Source organism: Chiloscyllium punctatum, chromosome 14 (genome assembly GCF_047496795.1).
Source record: "Chiloscyllium punctatum isolate Juve2018m chromosome 14, sChiPun1.3, whole genome shotgun sequence".
NCBI lineage: Eukaryota > Metazoa > Chordata > Chondrichthyes > Orectolobiformes > Hemiscylliidae > Chiloscyllium > Chiloscyllium punctatum.
Window position 1 is genome coordinate 633,173 of NC_092752.1, and position 26,146 is coordinate 659,318.

General features: G+C 42.0%; 1 protein-coding gene across 2 annotated transcripts in view; it reads right to left on the reverse strand.

Annotated features, from left to right (window-relative positions):
* LOC140485525 (solute carrier family 49 member A3-like) overlaps nucleotides 1-26,146 on the reverse strand; it is a 97,907-nt gene that overhangs the window by 39,092 nt on the left and 32,669 nt on the right. For both annotated transcript variants that reach the window (XM_072583704.1, XM_072583705.1), the window contains exons 6-7: nucleotides 8,582-8,698; nucleotides 2,249-2,401 (exon numbers count right to left, since the gene is read on the reverse strand). In XM_072583704.1, the coding sequence (XP_072439805.1) occupies nucleotides 2,249-2,401; nucleotides 8,582-8,698 (270 nt within the window). The remainder of the gene's footprint in view (nucleotides 1-2,248; nucleotides 2,402-8,581; nucleotides 8,699-26,146) is intronic.

Below are 26,146 nucleotides of genomic sequence, written 5' to 3' on the forward strand. Positions count from 1 at the left end.
TTGAATTCTCTGCCTCAGAGTGTGGATGAAGCTAAGATACTGAGTTTTTGCAAGATGAAGTTAGGCTTAATTCTTAGGGTTAAAGGAATCAAAAGGCTATGGGGAAAACACGGTGGAATGGATTTGGACAAAGAGCCAAGATCATACTGAATGGTAGAGCAGGTTCAAAGGGCCAAATGAAATAGGCTTGCTCCTATTTTCTATATCCTCAGCTTCCCTTCCCTGTCCTCAACCCATGTCGTCACTCTCTTCCCTCCTTCCCCCAATGAACCCTGTTCCAATACCTCTCTCTTCTAAGAGCATGTACATCATGGCCTTGATGAATTACATCATTAATATTTTACATGTTGATACAGGAGTGTTTCTGGGTTAGCTATACTGATGATCATACTGAATGCGCAGTTGCTGGTATCAGCAGACATTATCTAAAAAAAAACTTTTGTTAATATAGTGACCTGTTTGAGGTCATTACCATCACAAAGACTGCCTACTGCTAACTCTAGACAGCCATTAAAACCTGATGCATTCCATTGTCACTTGCAAGGATCTTGTTGCACATTATCAATGTCCATATCTTTGAACCAGGAAGCCTGTGTTCAAGTCTCACCTGCTCCCGAGATGCATAATAACATCTCTAAACAGGTTGACTGGAAAGTATCTCCACTGTTACTTCCAGACTTGATTAATGCAATACTTTCCTGCCTAGCTTCCCAATCTTCAAATCATCCAAAATTCAGATGTTTGTATAATCTCCTTTACCAAACTCCACTTTCTGATCACATTACTGACCACTGACCTATGTGGACTCAAAGGTAAAAACAATGACTGCAGATGCTGAAAATCAAATACTGGATTAGTGGTGCTGGAAGAGCACAGCAGTTCAGGCAGCATCCAACGAGCAGCGAAATCAACGTTTCGGGCAAAAGCCCTTCATCAGGAATAAAGGCAGTGAGCCTGAAGTGTGGAGAGATAAGCTAGAGGAGGGTGGGGGTGGGGAGAGAGTAGCATAGAGTACAATGGGTGAGTGGGGGAGGAGATGAAGGCGATAGGTCAAGGAGGAGAGGGTGGAGTGGATAGGTGGAAAAGAAGATAGGCAGGTCGGACAAGTCAAGGAGACAGTAACTGAGCTGGAAGTTTGAAACTAGGATGAGGTGGGGGAAGGGGAAATGAGGAAGCTGTTGAAGTCCACATTGATGCCCTGGGGTTGAAGTGTTCCGAGACGGAAGATGAGGCGTTCTTCCTCCAGGCGTCTGGTGGTGAGGGAGCGGCGGTGAAGGAGGCCCAGGACCTCCATGTCCTCGGCAGAGTGGGAGGGGGAGTTGAAATGTTGGGCCACGGGGCGGTTTGGTTGATTGGTGCGGGTGTCTCGGAGATGTTCCCTAAAGCGCTCTGCTAGGAGGCGCCCAGTCTCCCCAATGTAGAGGAGACCGCATCGGGAGCAACGGATACAATAAATGATATTGGTGGATGTGCAGGTGAAACTTTGATGGATGTGGAAGGCTCCTTTAGGGCCTTGGATAGAGGTGAGGGAGGAGGTGTGGTCACAGGTTTTACAGTTCCTGCGGTGGCAGGGGAAAATGCCAGAATGGGAGGGTGGGTCGTAGGACGCCTGGAGGAAGAACGCCTCATCTTCCGTCTCGGAACACTTCAACCCCAGGGCATCAATGTGGACTTCAACAGCTTCCTCATTTCCCCTTCCCCCACCTCATCCTAGTTTCAAACTTCCAGCTCAGTTACTGCCTCCTTGACTTGTCCGACCTGCCTATCTTCTTTTCCACCTATCCACTCCACCCTCTCCTCCTTGACCTATCACCTTCATCTCCTCCCCCACTCACCCATTGTACTCTATGCTACTCTCTCCCCACCCCCACCCCCACCCTCCTCTAGCTCATCTCTCCATGCTTCAGGCTCACTGCCTTTATTCCTGATGAAGGGCTTTTGCCCGAAACGTTGATTTCGCTGCTCGTTGGATGCTGCCTGAACTGCTGTGCTCTTCCAGCACCACTAATCCAGTATGTGGACTCAAAGTCTATTTGACCACTGTTTATAAATCCAGGGTAGTTGGTGTATATCCCTTCATATACTTTTGGCAGTGCAAGCAAGCTAATCTCTGCCAGTTGGTTTCATCAAATAATCTAGAAATTATAATGGTAAAATCAGAGGAACTTCAGGCGACAGATTCCCGATGTTGGCTCTCTAAGTTTTCACTGTGATTAAGGTGTATCAGTATCATTGAAGAAATACTTACCAGTGCAAAAGCAATAGTGGCAAAAGCAGTCAAACAAAAATTAATTTTCGTGGTTTCCATAAACTTCTTTGTTCTATCCACATACATCCCGAGCACAAATGCACCACAGATTCCAAATACAATGAACAAGGCCCCACAGAGTCCAGCAAAAGTCTGTAACAGAAACAGATTTTACACTTCACAAATGACAAACAAGTTATACTTGCACACAGGAACTGTAACATTAATCAGACTGTATAACATCCAGGTTGAACCTTATCACCATACTCGAAAGATTCACTGTGCAAAAATATTCCTTCAAGAATCAAATTCACACAATAAATATCTTCAGATAATGCAGCTTTCATCTCTTAGTATGAACAAACCGCATGAAGCACAGGCTCAAGCACAAGTCTCAACCATCAACAGCATCCACCAGGTACTCACTGAACTGTACATTAATAAAGCTTTTGTCACCCCTTTTAATCCTTAATTATTCAAATTCAACAAGCGACTGGCCAAGATTTTGTTTAAACAGTTTAAAAGTAGATGGCTTCTGTAATTGGATGGTTTGTGTATTCACCACTTTCACACTGCCTGACTTTCCTCCAACAGATTAGTACTCTATTTAGTTCCTGTATATCATCTTTTTGCCACTATTTAGTCAAATGCTCCTTTGACCAAAATTCTGAAAGGCATCATTGCAAGGCCCAACACTTGAGTAATGAATGAATGTGAAAGTCAACGAAAAATTTACAAACCATGTACTCCATTTCCAAAGCGGTACCTCCTGAGCAGCCACTCCCAAAAGCTACTATCAATGCTATCTTCAACTTTTTAAAAAGTTGTATTATCCAACTTCAGAAACACCAATTCTGTTCCATCCTTCATTTTCTTTCATCCAAGGAGCTGTGGATTTGTTTGTTTCTGCCCCACCCCACCCCCCAAAGCCCACTCATCTAAACAATAGAATACTTCGATCACGATCAAATGCAGCTGTTCCCCTTAATCACAGGGTCAACAGTGAAGGGGCATAAATATGAAGAGCTGGAGATTTACAGGGGACTTGAGGAAACATTATTTCACTCAGTGTTGGGAATCTGGAATAGGATTGCATTGCATGGGAGTGGAGTAGGGTTGGGAAAACTGACAACCTTTAGAAACTATGTGGGCGAGCACTTGAAATGTCATACTATTAAAGACTACGGATCAAGTGCTAGAAAGTGGGATCCATACAGCTAAGTGGACACTGACACAATAGGCCAACAGGCCTTTTCTGTGCTGTGTGACTCTAGTGACTATCCTCTAAATTACTCCATTGATACTTGATCCAGTCAATACAATTTATTCTTTAGAGTTATATCCCTGATAGCCAGTGAGTTAAGAAAAAAGAATGCCAATTTTATCTGAAATATTTGCTCATTTGGCATTGGTGGAAATCGATAACTAATTTTTTTTGCCGGGAAATCTGAAAATTCAGCTCATGTACTGTAAGAATGAGCTACAAATGTTCACTAATTAAATAGAGAACTTTCCTACATAAAAATTGGCACAAATACCAAAATCTAAGTTAAGATATTTTAAATACTTGTTAAAGATATTAAAAATTCAATGAACACAAATGTGCCAAAATTGTACACTAACAAGACATTGGTTCGGCCGCATTTAGCATACTGTGTACAGTTCTGGTTGCCATATTACCAAAAGGATGTGGACACTTTGTAGAGGGTGCAGAGAAGGTTAGCGAGGATATTGCCTGGTATGGAAGATGCTAGCTATGAAGAGAGGTTGAGTAGGTTAGGATTGCTTTCATTCGAAAAACGGAGATTATGGGGGGACCTGACTGAGGTCTACAAAATCATGAAGGGTATAGACAAAGTAGATAGAGATAAGCTTTTTCTCAGTTTGAAGGATTCAATAATGAGAGGTCACATGTTCAAGGTGAGAGGTGGAAGTTTAAGGGGGATACACGCGGCAAGTACTTCACACTTGGTTGGCATCTGGAATGCATCGCCAGAGGTGGTAGAGGCAGGCATGGTAGATTCATTTAAGATGCGTCTGGACAGATGCATGAGTAGGTGGGGAGCAGAGGGATACAGATGTTTAGGAATTGACTGACAGGTTTAGACAGCGGATTTGGATTGGCTCAGGTTTGGAGGGCCCAAGGGCCTGTTCCTGGACTGTAAATTTTCTTTTTTCTATGTAAGCTTTAAATCAATCTCCTTAATTTAACTTTCCTTCCACATTTGACTTACGCCCTCGATATTTTAATCTTCCAATTTCTGAAAATTATCTGAATTAACTACTTGGTCTGAACACTTTTTCAAACATTTACAAAAAGGTCAGTATTGGACCTTCCAATTACTTCTGGCAAGGTTTTCCCTTTGAATCTCCTATCACACTGCTATAAACTTCCAATCAACATAGGCATCGCTAGTGTTTAAGTGTAGCTAGTTCTAAGGTCCGTTAACTGTGTTCTTGTATCTAAATCTAACCTTGACTTGGTTATCTCGGACATACAACTAATGGTTAACAAAGTTCTTGCATTCAAGCCTGCTCACAGAATTCCAGCTGAACTCTAAAACGATGCTTCCTGCAGCAAGCTATTTCTTGACCAACTTAAACCCTCCAGGTCAAAACTACACCTAAAGTCTACTCCTTCAATTAACTTTTTGTTGGCACCCTTTCTAGTTTCTATGAAATCAGTCACTTGATCAACTGTTGTAAGCCAAAAATCATCCCAAGAAACCTAGTTGTTAAAGGGATCATTGTCCCAACCTAAAATATTGGTTTTCTTCAAGAACACAGGCAAATACAATTAGAATTGTATCAACTGATGTACAAACCTCCAAAATGTATTCTCTCACTGCCTCAGTAAAATGTCTCACTGCATAAAGTGTGATCAAACAATTCAGACATATTATCTGGATGTAGATAACGTGCATGGATTTGGGGAAAAAAGCAGGACCACTGGCATTATGAATGATACTCGCTTAAAGAGAGAGTGCAGGCATGATGGGATGAATGGCCTTGTTTGGCACAATAATGATGTGATGTTATGACATCAAATCAATGGCCTTCAACTGTATTTACCTCATCAAAATTGATAATTTACACTCAGATCCAGCAAATTCCCTATACTCCCAGCCTTGCCATTCATCTGAACAGGGATATACTGTTTCTGGACTCTTGTTATTTCATTTTTGAAGGCTTCTCATTTTCCAGCTGTCCCTTTACCTGCAAACACCTGCCCCCAACTTTTGAAAGTTCTTCTCTAATACCGTCCCAAAGTTGGCCTTCCTCCAAATCAGAACTTAGATGTTGTGAAACTTGAAAGTTCAGAAAAGATTTACAAGGATGTTGCCAGGGTTGGAGGATTTGAGATCTCGGGAGAGGCTGAATATGCTCAGGCTGTTTTCCCTGGAGCGTCAGAGGCTGAGGAGTGACCTTTTGGAGGTTTATAAAATCATGAGGGATAATAGATAAGGTAAATAGGCAAGGTCTTTTCCCTGGGGTGGTGGAGTCCAGAACTAGAGGACATAGGTTTAGGGTGAGAGGGGAAAGAGACCCATGGGGCAACTTTTTCACACAGAGGGTGGTGTATGTATGGAATGAGATGCCAGAGGAAGTGGTGGAGGCTGGTACAATTACAGCATTTAAAAGACATCTGGATGGGATTATGAAGAGGAAAGGTTTAGAGGGACATGGACTGAGTGCTGGCAAATGGGACTAGATTAGGTTAGGATATCTGGTCAGCGTGGACAAGTTGGACCGAAGGGTCTGCTTCCATGCTGTACATTTCTGACTCAAAATGTAACCTTCCCCAAGGAGCTGAAAACATAATTGATGCAGATAATTAAAGATGTTACAAAGAACAATACAGCACAGGAACAGACCCTTAAGCCTGCACCAACATCTGTTGCCTTTCTAAACTAAAAACCTTTTGTCACTACATTGTTCATATCCCTCTGTTCCCTTGACATATCTGTCAATATGCTTTTTAAAATGATGCTATCATATCTGTCTCCATTAACTCCTCTGGCAGCACATTCTAGGCATTTACCACCCTGAGGAAAAAATGCCTCATCTCTTTTAAATGTTGACCATTTTGCCTTAAACTAATGTCCCCTAGTAACTGACATTTCAATGCTGAGAAAAGGACTGACGAACAATTCTATTCATTCCTTCATAAATTTCCATCAGGACTCTCAGCCTCCAACATTCAAGTGAAAACAAGTCAATTTGTCCAATGTCTCCTCATTGCGAACACCCTCCAAACCAATCATCATCCTGGTGACTCATTTCTGCAGCCTTTCCAAAGCCTCCACATCCTTCGTTAATTGTGGCAACCAAAAATGTACACAACATTCTAAATTCTTTGAAAAACTCTCTCCCCCCTCCCCCCCCCCCCCCCCGTCTTTTATTACTGCCCTGTCTGTAGCAGGATAACTAAAAATCCTCCTCTGCATTTAATCTTCCCTGTAATTTTCAAGCAATTGTATTGTTCTATATCTATCCCACTAGTTGGTGACCGATAAGAATGTATGTAGCAATGCAATGCATTTATTTGTTTGTTAGCTCTAAATAAATGGTTTCCATTAGGCCCCTGGACTACTACTCAGATCAGCAATGCAATACAATGCTTGGAATCAACAGTGCAACCTAACTTAACTTCCTCTTTCAAAGAGGCTTGTAATGGAAGATCTAGCGCCCAGCTTTGAATTATTTTATCCAGTATCAGAAAGGTTTAGGTACATGAAGGTAACACAGCTGGAAAATATACAGAGCTAAGAGGGGCAAGGTATTACAAACAGACAAGCAAAGCTCCATTTGGCCCCTCAAGCCAGGTGCACTATTTTTCATTTATTAACAATTTTTGTCTATCTAAACCCTCTTTGCAGCTTATTTTCCTACCTTTGTCATCAGGACATTGTGGCAACCATACCTTCAACCCATCACCCAGATCATTTATACAAATTGCAAACATAAGTTATATATGCTCTCTTCTAATCTAATGGAATCTTCTAAATTGAAGGAGCTTTCGAACATTTAAAAAAAATCAACTATCTCACAAACTACTTCTTTTAAGATTCCAAAATGAAGGCCATCAGGACTTGGGTACTCGAGACCGCAACTGCAACAATTAGAGGGATTTGAAAAACGATGGGAATTGTACAATTTAAGTGCTGCCTAACCAGGAACCAAAATGACAGTGAACACAAGGGTAATGAGTGAACAAGTTTTGATGTCAGCATGCACATGAAGGCTAGATATGTTCAATTTTACAGATGATAGAAGCCGGAGAATAACCAGAAGGCTTAATAGTCTTCTCCAAGAAGGATATCTGCCAACTGCACCTGGTCTGGCTGACATGGGACTCCAAAGACACAACAATGTGATTGACTTAACTGCCCTTTGAAATGGCTTAGCAAGGATCTCAGATTAAAGGTAGTCAGAGCAGGCAATAAACATTGGCAAGCCAGCAACACCCATGTCCTACGAATTAATTTTTAAAACTTGCATTGGAATAGTCAAGCCAAACATTAACAAAGGCATGAAGGAGGGCATTTGTAATATTCAAGCCGAGGCAGCAGATAGAGTTAGGTGATTTTCCAAAAGGTGGAAATCAATGATCATGGTGATAGTGCAAATGTAGTAGGAAGTTCATCTTCGGCCATATTATAAGTGTAATATTATGAACTGTCTGATCCAGCTATAGCTAATGCGCCAGGGCAGTGATGGAGTTGATGTCCATACAACAGATTTCATCATTGGAAGCAACAACTTCAATATTTTCGAGAATTGGTTGGAGAAATTTTGTGCTCATCTAATACTGAATGTCATATGTGGAACCTGCTAACTTGGAAACAGCAGAGGTAAAGAGACTGATGGTGAGATCTCATTAGGCGACTTGGCATACATGCAGAAACATGCCTTTGGATGATATTGCTGGGTGTCAGCACAAAGATGAGAAACCAGAGGTGGCCAATAGATCCCGAGGAAACTATGTGGGAGCTCACGGCCCTGTATTTCACCCCCTTTCCCCCCCCACCCCACTGCCACCATTCTCATTTTTTATGGAAATTTCAAAGTTAAAATAATTGCAGTAACTAAACATCCACATTTATAATTTCAAAAGAAAGAGCAATAAACGAAGTTTTTCTTAAAAGGAGTCAATTTCATGATAAGGCCACAAACCAACTAGTGCATAAAACAAAATAACAGTTTGAGCAAAAAATGTCCCCATACCCCAAATGGAATAACTAGATCCATTCCCAAAACAAAGCTGATATTTTGCTCAACTGAAAATCATTAGAAGGGCAAGAAACAGGAGAATGTAAAACGTGGTCTTACATTTGAATATCCCCTAACACACAGAATCTGTTGTAGGAGTGCAGAGAAAGAAGTAAAAACACCAATTCCTCCCCCAAAACAGACCATCAGGATCAGGTACGCCTTGTTCTTCAACAACTGCAATTTAAAAACCAAAACACAAGTTAGAACATGTCAATAAGCTCACATACCAAGTACAACATGCTTTAAATTAGTACCAGACTTCCTGGCTAGTTTACAACCCCATTTTAAAAAGATACTTGAACTTCCAGTTAATAGGTGAACAGATCACACAAAAAGATTTCACATTTTAAAGATATGACTATAACAATATGGAAGTAGAACGGATTGCACACTATTTTTGCAGCAACTTGCACTTTAAAATACAGAACAGAACAGAACAGAATTACTTTCAACCTTTTCCACTCCCAGCCTTAAAAGTTTGAATTTGAGAAGTGTACATTTTCCAAGCCTTCTCCCTTCCAGCTTCATTTTAATGCCCCTCAATTTAGTCTTTCCATTCCAAACACAAGCTCACACCTGCACTCCTGTGGTCAATCACAATGGCTTAATGCTTAGAACTTCCCATCTGCTCCCAAATCCTGATAGAATAACTGTGAACTTTCAAGAACATCTTAGAAACCCTACTCCTCTCAAAGCCAACTTCCACAGTAACATGGATCACTTGGACCATGTATCCAAGTAGAAATCTTCATCAGGTTGGATACCTTGGGACCCCAGTCCAATTTTATCTTGGCAGTCGGTCAGTCCAAAGCACAACTGTTTATAACCCAACCGCTCAGTATTTGGCTGAACTTGAGATTCAAAAGGGTACCTCTGTTAGCAAATAAACAGAGGACACCGTCTCAATGTAAATACCTTGTACCTTCTTCCGGAAGAGAAGTCCTTGCGTACAAAGCATCTACCATTAGTTGAGAGTCTATAAATGCACAGTGCTTGCTGAACAATCAAAAAATTAGAAAACGAACAGATTAGCTGTGCAATACTGCAGCTATAAGAGCAGCTCAGGCGCAAAGACCTGCACCAAATAACTTACTACCCAACTCCCCCAATCTCTGTCGGTCATCTGCAACTCACAAGTGAACAGTGTGATAAGAATACTCCCCATTTGCCTGGATGAGTGCAGTTCCAACAGCTCTCAAGGAGCTTGAGCTGTCCAGGATCAAGAAGATCACTTGAATGGCACCACATTCAATATCTTTACCAGTGATATAAGTAGTAATCATCCACACCATCTACAAGATTGACTGTAGTGACTCAACAACTTTTTCCAGTGGCCTCTAATATCTAGAAGGGTAAGACAGTAAATGCATGGTAAGGCCACCAGCTGCAAGTTTCCCTTGAAGTCACATAACATCCTGATTTGGAAATACACTGCCACTTCTTCATTGGAGCAAAGTCTTCAAACATCTTCCCCAAACGCCACCTACAATGTGCACTTAGAGTTCAAAAAAGCAATTGTAAGACCATCACCTAAGAGCAATGGGAATAGCCAATAAATGCTAGCCCAGACAAGACTCATATCCCTCAACTGAGAAAAGCACAAGTACACTAACAGCTTTACCAATAACATTTTTTGAGAATCAGTTGAATTCAATTTGGCTCTTGCTAGAAGCAACGTATGACCATGGAAGAGAGAAAAACAGAATTAATGTTTGAGTCCATTGATCCTTTGTCAGAACTGACCATGGACACAACCAGATCTAACGAACAACCATGGGGCTAAAAACATTAACTTTAGACTCCACAAATGCTGCCAGATCTGTTGAGTTTCTCTAGCACTTCGTTTTTGTTTCATATCTCTAGCATCCATGGTTTTGTTAACATTTTTGCAGTTCTGGAATCCACATTGTGGGAGGGAAACTGTTGCACTGGAGAGGGTGCAGATGAGATTTACCAGGATATTACCTGGGCTAGAGTTTTATAATTGTGGAGAGAGACTGGGGATATTAAGGTTATTTTTCTTGGAGCAGAGGAGACAGAGTCACAATTGAGATATAAAATTATGAGGGGCATAGAACACTGTAGATAGGAAGGAATTTTCCCCATGTTGGAGAGATAAATAACCAAGGGTATTGGCTGAAGGTAAGGGACAGGAGGTTTTGGTGTGGGGAGGAGAGATCGGGAGCATGTGAGGAACAATATTTTCATCCAGAGTATGACAGGAATCTGCAACTCTCTGCTTATAAGGGTGTTAGCAGCAGGAACCTTTGTACCATTTTAGATGTTTTTAAATGTGCACTTGCAGTGCTAAGGAATAGAAAGGTTATGGGTCAAGTGCTGAAAAGTGGGATTAGAATAGTTAGGTATTTGCTCTTGATGGTCACAAACTGGATGGGCAGAAGACCCTTTTTCCATATTGAAGGCCTCTGTGGATCTATTCATAGGAACCCGCAAGCAAAAGGAAAATGCCTCAAGCATTTTCCAGAGTTACCCAGGAACAGTGGAAACCTATAGTTCTTTTCCCACAGATGTGGCCATGACTAGCTAAGCCAGCATTTATTTGCCACCCTTAATTGCCAAGGTCAACCAAATTGCTGAGAGTCTGGAGTCACATGTAAAGCAGACCAGGTGAGGATGGTAGCGCTCTTTCCCTCAAGGACATGAATGAACCACCTGGGCTTTTATGATAATTGACAATGTTCGCCATTCCTAGGATCTTTTTTATTGAATTCAAATTTCAACATTTGTCATTGTGGGATTTGAACTCATTTCCCAGAATAATCACTGATTCTGGATTAGTGCAGCAATATCACCAGTTCTTTTCTCCATGGCAATGCCTCAAAATACACTTAACTAATTAGCATTTATCTTCTCCTGTATTTGTACATTGTTGAGATTGTTGGAAACTTGGCATTCTTGGATTTTCCATTGAGTGTATGACAAAATGTTTCAGTAACAGTTTTTGCAACACTGGTTTCTGTTAACTTATGTTCAGGATTCATCTGAAGAATCATACTGGACATGAAACATTAACTGGTGAGTTCTGAAGAAAAGGTCATGTTCAACTCAAGTTAAGTGCTTCTCTTTCCAGTGATATTACCAACCCTGCTGAATTTCTCTACCACTTGCTCCTTTTATTGCAAATTAAAAGCAAATTAAACAAAATCCATTTTATTTGTGATCAACTGCAACCTAAAATTAGAAGTTAGATGACAGAAAAAGCAAACACAAAGAAATATTGTTAATTTAGCCTCATTCACTTTGCATCAAGAATACAAGATCCTTTTTTGTAAATCCATTTTTGGCTTGTGTTTGGCAATGAATTCAGTTAATTGCAAAATGCTTTTATCAAAATCTTCAGAGGAATAAGTAAAATAAAACAGACACACTCCCACCCAATTCTATCATCAGTCCCATAGCATTATTTCTTCACTTCTGAACTCAAAACAATAACTGTTTCTTTCTGTCTCTCTCTACACAGGTACTGCCAGACCTGCTGTTTCACCTGCATTTTTCAATTAATTATTTACTTGGCTGAAACTTAGGGCAAGACATTTTTAAGCTAAATGTGAGACAGGGGAGGCTCAGTCTCATGTATCATTACAGTCAGCATTATACAGGAAATCAAAAAGGTACTCCTGGCAGTCCAAATGGCCATATGGACGAGTAAAACCACCAGTTTGCTCAGTTTCAGCACTGCAGTACATCTGCAAGCCTGAGGGGCACGTGGAGAGTGTGCTTTTAGATGTGGCCACACTGCAGCTTAAGAAAGTGCTGTCAGGGAAGGAATAGGTGAACAGTCAGATGGGAGATAGGTATGCAGCCAGGAAAGTCTAACAGTGCAACTCACTCAAGAACATCTTTCCTGTGTTGGAAATCAGTGGAAGAAATGGCTTCTAAGGAATAGAGTCAGAACCCAGCTGCATTGTGGATCATTACAGTAATTTAAAAAAACTGCATAAGCCGTGGTTAATTTCCTTACAAAAGACGACAGGAGCTGAGGGGGGGGGGGGGGGGGGGGGGGGGGGGGTGGGGGGGCTGCTGCTGCTTGACATGTACAAAACTACAAGACATTGATAGGGCTATTCGGAAGAAACCTTTCCCCTCGTGAAAGGGTCAATCACTAGGGGACATAGATTTAAGATGGTGGGCAGGAGGCTGAGAGGGTATTTATGGAAACTGGTTTTCACCCAGAGGGTGGTGTACATCTAGAGCTTGCTGTCTCAAAGTATAGTAGATATGATAATCATTGCAACCTTTGAGAACTATTTAGATGGTTACTTGAAATGTCACAGAATACAAGGCTATGGAACAAGTGCTGGAAAATGGGACAAAAGTAGAGAGGCACTTGATGAATAGTGCAAGTATATTGGCCAAAGAGCCTCTTTCTGTGCTTTAAAACTAAGACACTAACTGGGACGTAGAAAGCAAGCTCATGATCCCGCCACTGTAAACCAGTGTCCAATAATCAGTTACAACTTTCCAGAGTAAAACTGGCTCCATCTAAGCCATGTGTGGAATATTAACCTGCTGAGAGGCAGCTACTGCTTGCTGTGCACAAACTACCAGGGCAAACCATACTGCAAAGCCTTACAACATTTTGCAAAAGGAAGCTCGAGCATTTGTCGGAGCAAATCATGTCTAAGAAACCAAGGGATTTGCACAGGCATCAGCTTCAGTACTATTCATCACTGTTACTAAAGCAGAAGACTTGTAGGTGCTGGAAATCAAAACGAATCACAAAACAAGAATTATTCAGTCGCACTACATTTGCGGTGAGAAACAAATATCATTTTAGGTCTCTGCCAGACTTGCTGCATAAATTCCAGCTTTTTCTTTCTCATTATCACGGTGATCATCTTTCTGCAGGTAAATATATCCTGCAGAGTAAACAATTCAACATCTCAAATGAAAATATTTGAGTTAAGGGGCTCTTACACTGGATCTGAAAAGTTCTTACCCCGACATGGAGTCCATGAGGACAGGAGAGATCTAACCACTTTCATCAAGTGTTGTCTGAATTCTGCAGAATGCCCTAGTCTTTGGTCATCATCAGTACCCTTTCAAAAAATGACAGTATTACTTAGGTTACATGCATATTGCATGGACTGAGCCATGACCAGAACTCAAGGATGCACTGCATGGCATGACAGAAATGATGTAGGACTAACACTAACATATTCCAAATGATTATGTGGGCATATAAGATGATTCATAGCCCAGTCACAGTAATGCACCATTGCCTCTGGATAATATAGAATTACACGTTTTAATAACATACTGCATAGTACAGTTAATTTCCACTCAGGTTTGACACAGCTGCTAGTGGGAGTGAATCAGTGATTTTAATAGATACCACTTGGTATTATCAAGATCAAAAATACCTGCACTACCATGGATTAATTTCTCAGTTTCAACACTGGGCTCATCAATATTTCAGAATACAGGTTTGGTATTTGTACTCAGTTATCTCAGTCACGAAGATAGAAATTGTGCAGTTACTTTCATTCCTGCAACTCAACTGAAAGGAAATTTCCTGCTGGGAGTAAAACTGCTGCAAAGCTGTCAACTCAAAGTTCACCAGAGATCAAAACAGTATTTAACTTCTGTCAGCTGTGGCTAACTTTTGCCTCAATGGTCAGTAATGTTTGGTTTTAAATCCCAAATGTTACAAGGTGAAAAAAAAAATCAAGTCTGCATTGTAGCATTGTAGAGGGGCCATCTTTTGAGTTAAAACGAAGCCCCCATCTGCTTCCTAAAATAAAGATTTCACAGCACTGTTTTGAAGGAGGATTTCTCCTTGGTAAATGTTTATTCCACACTCAACATTACAAACAGATCTGGTTACCAATTGCTGGCTGTGGGAATCTCCTATGAAGAATTGGACTGCTGCATTTCCTGCATTAGAACACTGACATCATTTCCAAAATATTTCCTTTCTGTAAAGCATTGAGACATGACAACTAGTCATGAAAAGTCCCATATAAACAGTTTTTAATAACGTAATAAAGTCATCTTGGACTGCATGCGATGTCATAACTCATTCCCTCAAAGAGAACTACAATGACGAATAAACGGAAGAACATTGCATTGCTAAAAACTAAATTATCCCTCTTCCATCCCCATTTGAGCTTTATTCAAAGTTATTTGACTGTTGCTACGATAAGTGGTAATACTGAGAAGTTAGGATTGACAAATCAGTGGTTCTCATTCAGCCAATTCTGTCAATTACCAGAGTGAAATAGGTACAAAGTACATCCAATGTCCAGTTTTACTGGATTTGTGAAAAGTTGCTGTTTAGGACAACTACAGTTGGTGCGATCATCAAATGTACATAATGAAAAGGCGCTCAATCAAATGAAGACAGAAAAAGACAGAATGTCAACAAGCATTTAATATGGAATCATCAACTTTGCAAGAGCACACCTTTGAGTTCAAGGGTTGAACCTAAAAATGATAGGCTATAAAAAGTCATGAAAACAAATACATTCCTAAGCATTTCTGCATTCGAATTAATTGTTATTATAAGCTACTGAAACCAATGATTGCAATACTTTCCTTTGGGTAACTGACATCTCACATCAGGACAGTGCGCATGCCAATATTTGCAAGAAATATCCTGGGATTAGACAAAGATATCATTTTAAAACACAATTTGGAGGTGCTGGTGTTGGACTGGGGTGTACAAAGTTAAAAATAACAACACCAGGTTATAGCCCAACAAGTTTAATTGGATGCACTAGCTTTCAGAGCGCTGGTCCTTCATCAGGTGGTTGAAGAATGACGAAGGAGCGGCGGTCCGAAAGCTAGTGCTTCCAATTAAACCTGTTGGACTATAACCTGGTGTCGTGTGATTTTTAATTTTAAAACACATTCAACATTGCTATTCCCGTGCTAATTACCTGAAGTAGTTATAGACTTTACCCAGTCCTTTTTGCATATGCCACGTAGGCATTTCCCTTTAAAAGAATGAATATGGATCTTAATCCATCACTTGGAGGAGCCCGAAAGGAGGTTCACTAGATTGATTCTAGAGATGGAGAGGTTTATCTTATGAAGAGACACTGAGTAGTTCAGACTTAATACCCGCGGGAGTTCAGACGAATGACAGGAGACCCAAGTGAGGTATACAAGATGTTGAAGGGGATCAATAAAGTATATGTAAACAGGACATTTCCTCATGTGGAGCAATCTGGAACAAGGAGGCAGTGTTTTAAAAGAAGGAGTAGCTGATTTAATATAATGATGAAGAAAAATTAATTCTCTCAAAGTTTATGAATCTGTCAAATTCAATATCCAAGTGCTGGGACATTGAGTGAATTTAAGGAGAAGATGGGCTGATATGATGCAGAGCTGGGCTGAGGAGTGGCAGATGGAGCTCAACCCTGTCAAGTGTGAGGTTGTCCATTTTGGAAGGACAAATAAGAATGCGGAATACAGGGTTAACGGTAGGGTTCTTAGTAAAGTGGAGGAGCAGAGGGATCTTGGGATCTATGTTCATAGATCTTTGAAAGTTGCCACTCAGGTGGATAGAGCTTGTAAGAAGGCCTATGGTGTATTAGCGTTCATTAGCAGAGGGATTGAATTCAAGAGTCGTGAGGTGATGTTGCAGCTGTACAGGACCTTGGTTAGGCCACATTTGGAGTACTGTGTGCAGTTCTGGTCGCCTCACTTTAGGAAAGACGTGGAAGCTTTGGAGAGGGTGCAGAGGAGATTTACCAGGATGTTGCCTGGAATGGAGAATAGGTTGAGAATGCTAGGCCTTTTCTCATTGGAATGGCAAAGGATGAGGGGTGACTTGATAGAGGTTTATAAGATGATCGGAGGATAGATAGAGTAGACAGTCAGAGACTTTTTCCCCCGGTACAAAAGTGTGTTACAAGGGGACATAAATTTAAGGTACGTCAGGTGGACATAAGGTGGAAGGTATAGGGGGAGATGTCAGGTAGGGTCTTTACCTTGAGAGTGGTGGGGTCATGGAATGCGCTGCCTGAGAGAGTGGCAGAGTCAGAATCATTGGTGACCTTTAAGCGGCAATTGGATAGGTACATGGATAGGTGCTTAAGCTAGGACAAATGTTCGGCACAACATCGTGGGCCTAAGGGCCTGTTCTGTGCTGTATTGTTCTATTTTTTATATGTTCTATGGACAGATCTTTAATTAGCCATGGGTTGCAGGGTTATGGAGAGCAGAGTTGAGGTTGGCCATGATTGTATTAAATGACAAAGCAGCCTCAGCCTCAAGACGCTGAATTTCCACATGTTCTATTAATGCAAATCGCAAAAACATCCCATCACCAGACCATCCACAACCTCACCATCTGGAGCTCTCCCATCCACAGCCTCCAACCTCACAGCCTGGGAAACCCCCCATGGCCCAGTCTACCTCCAACCCAAAATCCACAAAACCTGACTGCCCTGGTCAACCCATCATCTCAGCCTGCTCCTGCCCCACCAAACTCATCTTTGCATACCTTGAAACCGTTCTGTCTCCCTTAGACCAGGACCTCCCCACCTACGTTCTGGGCACCACCAATGCCCTCCACCTTCTCTATGACTTCAGTTTCCCTGGCCCTCAACACCTCATCTTCACCATTGACATCCAGCCCCTGTACACAACCATCTGCCATGACAAAGGCCTCCAAGCCCTCTGTTCCTTCCTCTCGCGCCAACCCAACCAATACTCTTCCACCAACACACTCATTAGATTGGCTGAACTGGTCCTCACCCTCAACAATTCCTCCAAGTTCTCCCACTTCCTCCAAAAATAAAAAGGGGTAGCCATGGGCACCTGCATGGACCCAGTTGTGCCTGCCTATTCGTTAGGTACATGGAGCAGTCCATCTCCCGCAGTTTCACCAGCACCATAGTCCACCTTTTCCTCTACTACAGCGATGACTATCGGCACCACTTCATGCTCCCATGATGAGGTTGAACAGTTCATCAACTTAACTAAAAATCTTCCACCCAGACCTCAAGTTTGCCTGGACCATCTCAGATGCCTCCCTCCTTTTCCTGGACCTCTCCATCTCCATGTCTGACTCAACACTCGACATACACTACAAACCTATGGACTCCCACAGCTACCTGGCTACACCTCCTCCTACTATCTCTCTCCTTCCCCCCCCCCCACCATAGCAAAAATGCTATGCTTTATTCCGAATTCCTCCACCAGATCTGCTCCCAGGAAGACCAATTCCACTGCAGAAGATCCCAGATGACCTCCTTCAAGGACCGCAATTCTCCTTGCCACATGGTCGACGATGCCTGCCAGCGTATCTCATCCATTTCCTGCACCGCCACCCTTGAACCCCATCCCTCCAACCACAACAAGGACAGAACCCCCCCAGTCCTCACCTTCCACCCCACCAACCTCCAGATACATTGCATCATCCTCGGCCATTTCCGCCACCTACAAACAGACCCCACCAGAAATATATTTCCCTCCCTACCCTTGTGTGTTTTGGAGAGACCATACCTTCCACACACCCCCCATTTCTCCCCTTCCCTTGCATACTTTCCCCTGTAATTGCAAGAAGTGCAAAACCTGCGCCCACACCTCCTGCCTCACCTACATCCAAGGAACAAATGATATTTCCACATCTGACAGATTTACCTGTACTTCCACACGTCACCTACTGCAACCATTGCACCCGATGTGGTCTCCTCTACATTGGGGAGACAGAATGCCAACTTGCAGATCATTTCAAAGAATATTTCTGGGACACCCGCACTAATCAACCCCACTGCCTTGTAGTTGAACACTTCAACTGCCCCTCCCAACTCCAACAAGGACATGCAGGTCCTGGGCCTCCTCCATCACCAAATCCTAGACATGTGCCACCTGGAGGAAAAATACTTTATCTTCCACCTTGGAACCCTCCAATCATATGGGATCAGTGTGGATTTCACCAATGTCCCCCCACCCCAGTCCCAACCATCCAACTTGGCACCGTTCTTTTTAACAGTCTTACCTGTCCATCTTCCTTCCCACCTATATGCACCACCCTCCTGTCCGGCCTATCACTTTCAGCCCCAGCTTCATCTACCTATCCATTACTTGAACCTGTCCATCTTTGGAATCACCTTAGCAAATATCTTCTTCAATGTCCTCATGGTCTTCACATCCTAATTAGATTAACTTCAAACTGGGCACAATGGTCTAACCAATTTGTAGTGCAGTTGTAGCATAACTGCTACTTTTGTTTCTATTCACTTCGTTAAATAAAAGTGAGGAGCCATCAAATTCCTATTTAAAAACATAAATGAAGAGCATTGCAAATGTGTAAATACTGACATATGTGAAAGACAATAATTTTTTTTCTCTGCCTGACAACAGTATCTGACACGGCCCATTTTTATACCTGAATACTCAAGCCTCAGCACCTTTTAAAGCTGGATCTCTTCATTCATAAATCTTATCTAAATTCATCCTCAAAATCCATTACCTCATTTCTCTGCATGAAAGTGTATTTGATTTTGATCAATCTAGGTTGCTTTAACCGTCTTAGAGCGGCTTGCTTTTCTCCTCAGTTAATTACACACCCCGTTTTTTGCCTCAGTGACAAAGTTCTGATCAACATTTTGACATCATTGTACTACACAAACGCAATGGTCAATAACTGCAGCATCAATTAGGCAGTTCTCCAGTGGGAGAAAGTGAGGACTGTGGATGCTTAAGATCAGAGTTGAAGAGTGTGGTGTTGGAAAAGGACAGCTGGTCAGGTAGCATCTGAGTAGGAGAGTCGACGCTTCAAGCATAAGCTCTTCAATAGGTTCCTGAAGAGCTTATGCTCAAAACCTTGACTCACCAGCTCCTTGCATGCTGCCTGACCAGTTCTCCTTGAAGTTGCTTGTTAATATGTTTAAAGTAGTGCAATTAGAATGTAAGACAATGTAAGAAATTGGAAAAGTAGGCCCCTCAATCTATCTTCATTCAACAAGATCTTTGCTGATTTTCAACCTCAACACCACCTTCAAACTGATCCCCAACAATCTAAACATTTAAAAATCTAATCAAAGTTCATTCGTGGCCTTAATATGACCATTGACAAAGCATCTAGACATGAGATTGAATTTGGAATCTTTGGAATTCTGAGTGAGGAAATTTCTTATCTTAGTACAAATGGCTGCTCCCTTAGCCTTGAACAATGGCCCCACAATTGTATCCATAATCTCAAACCCTCACAGGATTATAGAATCCCTACAGTGTGGAAACAGGCCCTTCAGCCCAACAAGTCTATGCCAGCCCTCCAAACAGAATCCCACCCAAGCCAATTCCCCTACATTTACCCCTGACTAATGCACCTAACCTACACATCCTGAACACTATGAACAATTTGGCATGGCTAATTCACCTCATCTACACATCTTTCAATTGTGGGAGGAAACCAGAGCACCCAGAGGAAACCCACACAAACAAGGGGAGAATGTGCAAAAACCACACAGACAGTTGCCCAAGGCTGGAATCGAATCCAGGTCCCTGGCACGGAGGCAGCAGTGCTAACCACTGAGCCACCGTGCCACCCCAAAGTGGGACAGTGCTGGCCTGTAGTGTTTTAATGAGATCATTGCTCATTCTTCTATACTCCATAGATTAAGGTGATTCTACTATTTCTTCTCAAGATTTTCATCTCAGCAATCAACAAATGAATCTCTGTGCATCCCATCTAAGGCAAATACATTCTTCCTTGGTCATTTCGATCAAAACAAAAGACCACAAGTGTATTCTCACTGAATGATGTACAATTGCAGCCATGAGAAAATATTAATTTCATTTTTCAAACACTCCCAGAAGTACATACTTCACAGCTCCCATTATACATCAGCTGACACTTAAAAAGTCCTGCAGCACAGAGACAGGCCCTTTGGCCCAAACTGGTTCATGCCGACCAAAATGTCCATCCATGCTAACATCATTCCCTGCACTTTTGCCCATATCCTTCTAAGCCTTTCCTATCCATGCATTTGTCCAAATGCATTTTAAAATGTTGTTAATGTACCAGCCTCAACCAACTCAGCTGGCAACTCATTCCACATGCCTATCACCTTGTGTAAAAAAGTTGCCCCCAGGTTTAGCTCCATTCTTTGCCCTCTAACCTTAAACTGATGCCCTCTAGTCCTCAATACCTCACCCCTGGGAAAAAGACTGAGTGCATTCCCAACATCTATGCCTCTCATGATCTTATGCACCTACGTGAGGACCCCCCCACCAGCCTCCTACGCTCTAAAGAAAAAAGTTCAGACTGGTGATGGGAAAAACACAGGTCAGGCAGTATCCAACGAGAAGAGTGAACATTTCAGGCATAAGCCCTTTCATTAGGAATGAGACTTGGTGGGCCAGGGGGCTGAGATAAATGAGTGCGGGAGGTAGGTGAGAATGCGATTCTTAGATACCTATTGCATTCTCAGCTACTTCCTCCCCCCAAATTATCTCTCAGCCCCCAGCCCATAAGCCTCATTCTGATGAAGGGCTTATGCCCAAATCATCGATTCTCCCCCTCCTCAGATGCTGCCTGACTTGCTGTGCTTTTCAACACCACATTCTCAACTCTGATCTTCAGCATCTACCAGTTCTCACTTTCTTCAAAAGAAAGAAGTCCAAGCTTGTCAAACCTCTCCTGATAAACTCAGACCATTGAGTCCAGGCAACATTCTTGTAAATTTCTTCTGCACTGTTTCCAGTTTATTAACATCCTTCCCACAACAAGGTGACCAAAATTGAACACAATAATCCAAATGCAGACTCACCAACATTGTGTACAACTGCAACGTAACTTCCCAACTTCTATTCTCAGTGCCCTGACTGAAGGCCAGCTTGCCCAAAAGTCTTCTTTCACTGTCCTGTCTACCTGTGACTCCATTTTCAGAGAACTGTGAACCTGAACTCCAAGATTCCTCTGTTCCACTCCACTCCACTCCTTAAGGCCCTACCATTCACCATGAAACTCCTAACTTGATTTGACTTTCCAAAATGCAAGACCGCACACTTACCTATGCTAAACTCCATTTGCCATTTCTCAGCCCATGTCCCCAGCTGATCAATATCGTGCTGCAATTTCTGATAACTTTCCTCAGTGTCCACGATACTGCCAGAGGTGGCTTCCACATTGATTTTGTATCATTAACAAATGGGAATGCATTGTGCTCAGTCCCTTCAACTGTTATTAATACATACTGCATATAGATAATGCAGCAATTCAAATCCTTTCAGCACTCCACAGGAACAGCTTGCTAAAATGAAAATTTGTCATTTATTCCTAGCTTGATTTCTGTCCTTTAATCAATTTCTATTCCTGTTAATATATTATTTTCAACGTATGAGCATGGGAAAACTGGACTGACGAGGGCAGAGCATAAGATGCGATCTATATGGACTTCAGTAAGGCATTCGACAAGGTTCTCCATGGGAGACTGATTTAGCAAGGTTAGATCTCAGAATACAGGGAGAACTAGCCATTTCGATATAGAACTGGCTCAAAAGGTAGAAGACAGAGGGTGGTGGTGGAGGGTTGTTTTGCAGACTGGAGGCCTGTGACCAGTGGAGTGCCACAAGGATCGGTGCTGGGTCCTCTACTTTTTGTCATTTACATAAATGATTTGGATGCAAGCATAAGAGGTACAGTAAGTAAGTTTGCAGATGACACCAAAATTGGAGGAGTAATGTACAGCGAGGAGGGTTACCTCAGATTATAACAGGATCTGGACCAGATGGGCCAATGAGCTGAGAAATGGCAGATAGAGGTTAATTCAGATAAATGCGAGGGGCTGCATTTTGGGAAAGCAAATCTTAGCAGGACTTATACACTGAATGGTAAGGTCCCAGGGAGTGTTGCTGAACAAAGAGACCTTGGAGTGCAGGTTCATAGCTCCTTGAAAGTGGAATCACAGGTAGATAGGATAGTGAAGGCGGCGTTTGGTATGCTTTCCTTTATTGGTCAGAGTATGGAGTACAGGAATTGGGAGGTCATGTTGCGGCTACACAGGACATTGGTTCGGCCACTGTTGGAATACTGCGTGCAATTCTGATCTCCTTCCTCTCGGAACGATGTTGCGAAACTTGAAAGGGTTCAGAAAAGATCGACAAGGATGTTGCCAGGGTTGGAGGATTTGAGCTATAGGGAGAGGCTGAACAGGCTGTGGCTGCCTTCCTGGAGCGTCAGAGGCGGAGGGGTGACCTTATAGAGGTTTACAAAATTATGAGGGGCATGGATAGGGTAAATAGGCAAAGTCTTTTCCCTGGGGTCAGGGAGTCCAGAATTAGAAGGCTTGGGTTTAGGGTGAGGGGGGAAAAGATATAAAAGAGACCTATGGGGCAATCTTTTCACACAGAGGGTGGTACATGTATGGAATGAGCTGCCAGAGGAAGTGGAGGAGGGTGGTACAATTGCAACATTTAAGAGGCATTTGGATGAGTATATGAATAGGAAGGGTTTGGAGATATGGGCCGGGTGCTGGGAGGTGAGACTCGATTGGGTTGGGATATCTGGTCAGCATGGACTGGTTGGACCGAAGGGTCTGTTTCCATGCTGTACATCTCTATGACTCTATGTATGAGCTCTTAAATTGTGCCAACCCCTTCTTGGGGGGCCTTATTTAATGACAAGTGGAAACCAAAACATTCTAATCCCCAAACCCATCATCCACTGGTTATATTTTTATCCACCTAGTTATATTCCTCCATAGTAAATTGGTCAAATATTTCCTTTTGGACAGAATCAAGTCATAGGTTTATAGAATCACATGACTTACTAAGTGCCCTGATAACACTCCGAGCACTTTTCCTCCTATTGATGTCCTAATTTCTTAACTATTCGATTTGTTATCTTTGTTATGAAATTGAAGGCTTGTGCTGTACCTTTGAGTGTGAAAGTTGGCAAGCACCTGTCATGTGACTGACTAGCAGGCGGAGTGTGCTGGAGAATTGAAAAATGTAACCTTAAGATGTAAACTAAATACCTGAACTGTGCTTACAACAGTTCGAACTTAGCCAGTTTAAAACTATGCCCCAAGATACTAAAACCCAATCGAATTTGAATTTTACTGTTTTGACAACATTGAACCAATGAGACAATTGGATGTTTGGGGTATAAAAAGCAGGCATTTTGGACAGTTAGCCAGAAAGAGCACCACCTTCCGCTGTTAGGCAGACTGCCTGAAAACACTATCAAAAGGTATCTTTTCGTAAGTAAAATCTATGCAGAAGACCAGATGACGACCCAGGGAATCTACAAACAGAGGAAGATTGACACCAGGGATGGCAGCCACTCTCTGGTTTTCAAAACTGAGTTGCTGTAAATTTAATAAGGGCTTGACTGGATTAATATATTGTTACAGAGTGGGAGGTAGATAACAAACATGAAGAGAGATGAGGCTTAGAGTTGTAAATAGTTGTTACTTAATGTTCACTTTTAGAGTTAAAGAATAAAATTAATACTTTAACAGATTACAAGGCAAGGTGAACTGTTGTGTGTGTTTGGCTTAATTAGCAGAAGGGTTTACCACCAGTCATAACATCTTAAATCCTTGACATTGTTCCATTATCTAGGGAATTTTGAGATTACAACCACTGATTACTCTCTGCAGCTACCTCTTTCAGAATTTTAGGATACAGTTCAAGGCATTTCTAACTATGTATTAATTTCTCCGCATATTTCCTTTAGTAATTATTTACTTTACATTCTTTACTCAAATTAGACCTTTCTTTATTTGTTATGATTTTTGTGTCTGCTATTACTATCAAGGAAGAAACAATGTTTTAAATATTGCATTGAACTGTGAACAGTACTGTACTTCAAGCATGAGCCAACCCAGGCTCGAGACAGGTTTCTCAAAGTCAGCAGTGATGCAATGGGTCAAATGGGCTCCTTCTGTCTGTAATCTTAGTCTGATGGGAAACAATTTGGAGATGGAGATAAGGATCCAAGGAATGCTTAAGTTTTGAAATCAGCTTGGCTTTGATGAAAGCCACTGATGCTAATTCAGAACTCATGACTTATGCTAGCAAATTGAACAATTCATCCTCCTTTTTGGGAAGTTAATACCCAATTCCATCTAATGTTGAAGAGATAACCCCCCCTAAATTTGCTCGAGATGTAGGCATTGCTGGCTGGGAGTCAAAGAGTGCAGTGCTGGAAAAGCACAGCCAGTCAGGCAGCATCCGAGGAACCTGCTCCTCGGATGCTGCCTGACCAGCTGTGCTTTTCCAGCACAGCACTCTTTGACTCTAATCTTCAGCATCTGCAGTCCTCACTTTCTCCCCATTGCTGGCTGGAGAAATTGTACTTCAGGACCTGACTGTCAGCTTGCTTGTTAATCTGCTGCAGCACTCTGGGTATAGTTAAGTCATGGCCAAGTAGATAGCATTCCAACACATCAATTCAGTTCAGTTTCTTGTCAGTGCTAACCTCCAGGATGTTGATAATGGGGAATTCAGCAATGCACATTGCATTGAACATCAAGGAGTGGCTGTTATTTGCTCTGTTTGAAATGGGTATTGCCCGACATTCCTGTGAAGCTAATATTATTTGCCATTTATCAGCTCAAGCATGGATGTTGCTTAAGTCTAGCATTCAGACAGCTGTTGAATTGCAAATGGTTCGGAACACTTTAGTCTGTGAACATCACTACTTTGATTTTGTGATATAGGGGAGGTCACTGGCTAAGCATGTGAAGATATTCGAGTCCATGACAGTACCTTGATAATCTCTTGCAGAGATCTCCTGGAGTGGAGACGTCTGACTTCCAACAACTTTGCAACAGACGCAATTCCAACCAGGAGAGTCGGTTGTTCCTCCCTACCCTCGATTCCTATTCACTTCAGTTTTGTTCAATATAATTGATCAATCATTATACTTCGCTCGTTCTGGGGTGTTTTGTTTCCAACATCATTCTCTTAAAATAAAAATTTGGCTGGACAGAAAAAGGTGTGAGCACAAACAATTTATCATCATTTCTAAAACAAGATCTAATCAGTTTTTGCATTACTGTAATTACACAATATCCTACCTACTGGAGTACCAAAATTTGACTATCAAAACAGTCCACAAGTGAATTCAGTAATGACATAATTAGATTTCCCTGAGAAACATCTGCAAATGCTGATTCACTTCATTGATGGTTGGTAAATGGTTCCTTTAAGAGGGAGAGTGCTGTAGGACTGCACCTTTAGAACAGAGGAGAAAACATGGCTGTGACATAGACAAATTGAAAGCAAAACTGCTGGCTGACGCTGAAAAGCTCACCAATCTTGTTTGCGATGGTTTCAGACAACACAACATATTGCCAAAACCAGTAGTCAAATGATCTGAAGGTCAATAGGTACAAATATATAAATGACACAGGTCTGTGCAACTCGGGCAAGCAAGGATTCATTTCAGTCAAACTCAATCCACTCATCAACTCTTAAACTGATATTGTTGCAGACCCAGTCTAACTTCCAGTGGGATGCAGTGAGTGTGTAAATAAGACCCTCAGCAAGAGTGGAAAAATGCTGACTCATTCAAGGCTTACATCACTGTGGAATCTGTCATCGAAGCCAAGTGATCCCCTTAACAGTTACAAGTGAGATCCAAGTGCTAAAGCTCTGAATGCACTAGGATCCACTCAATATAAAAATCCAAAA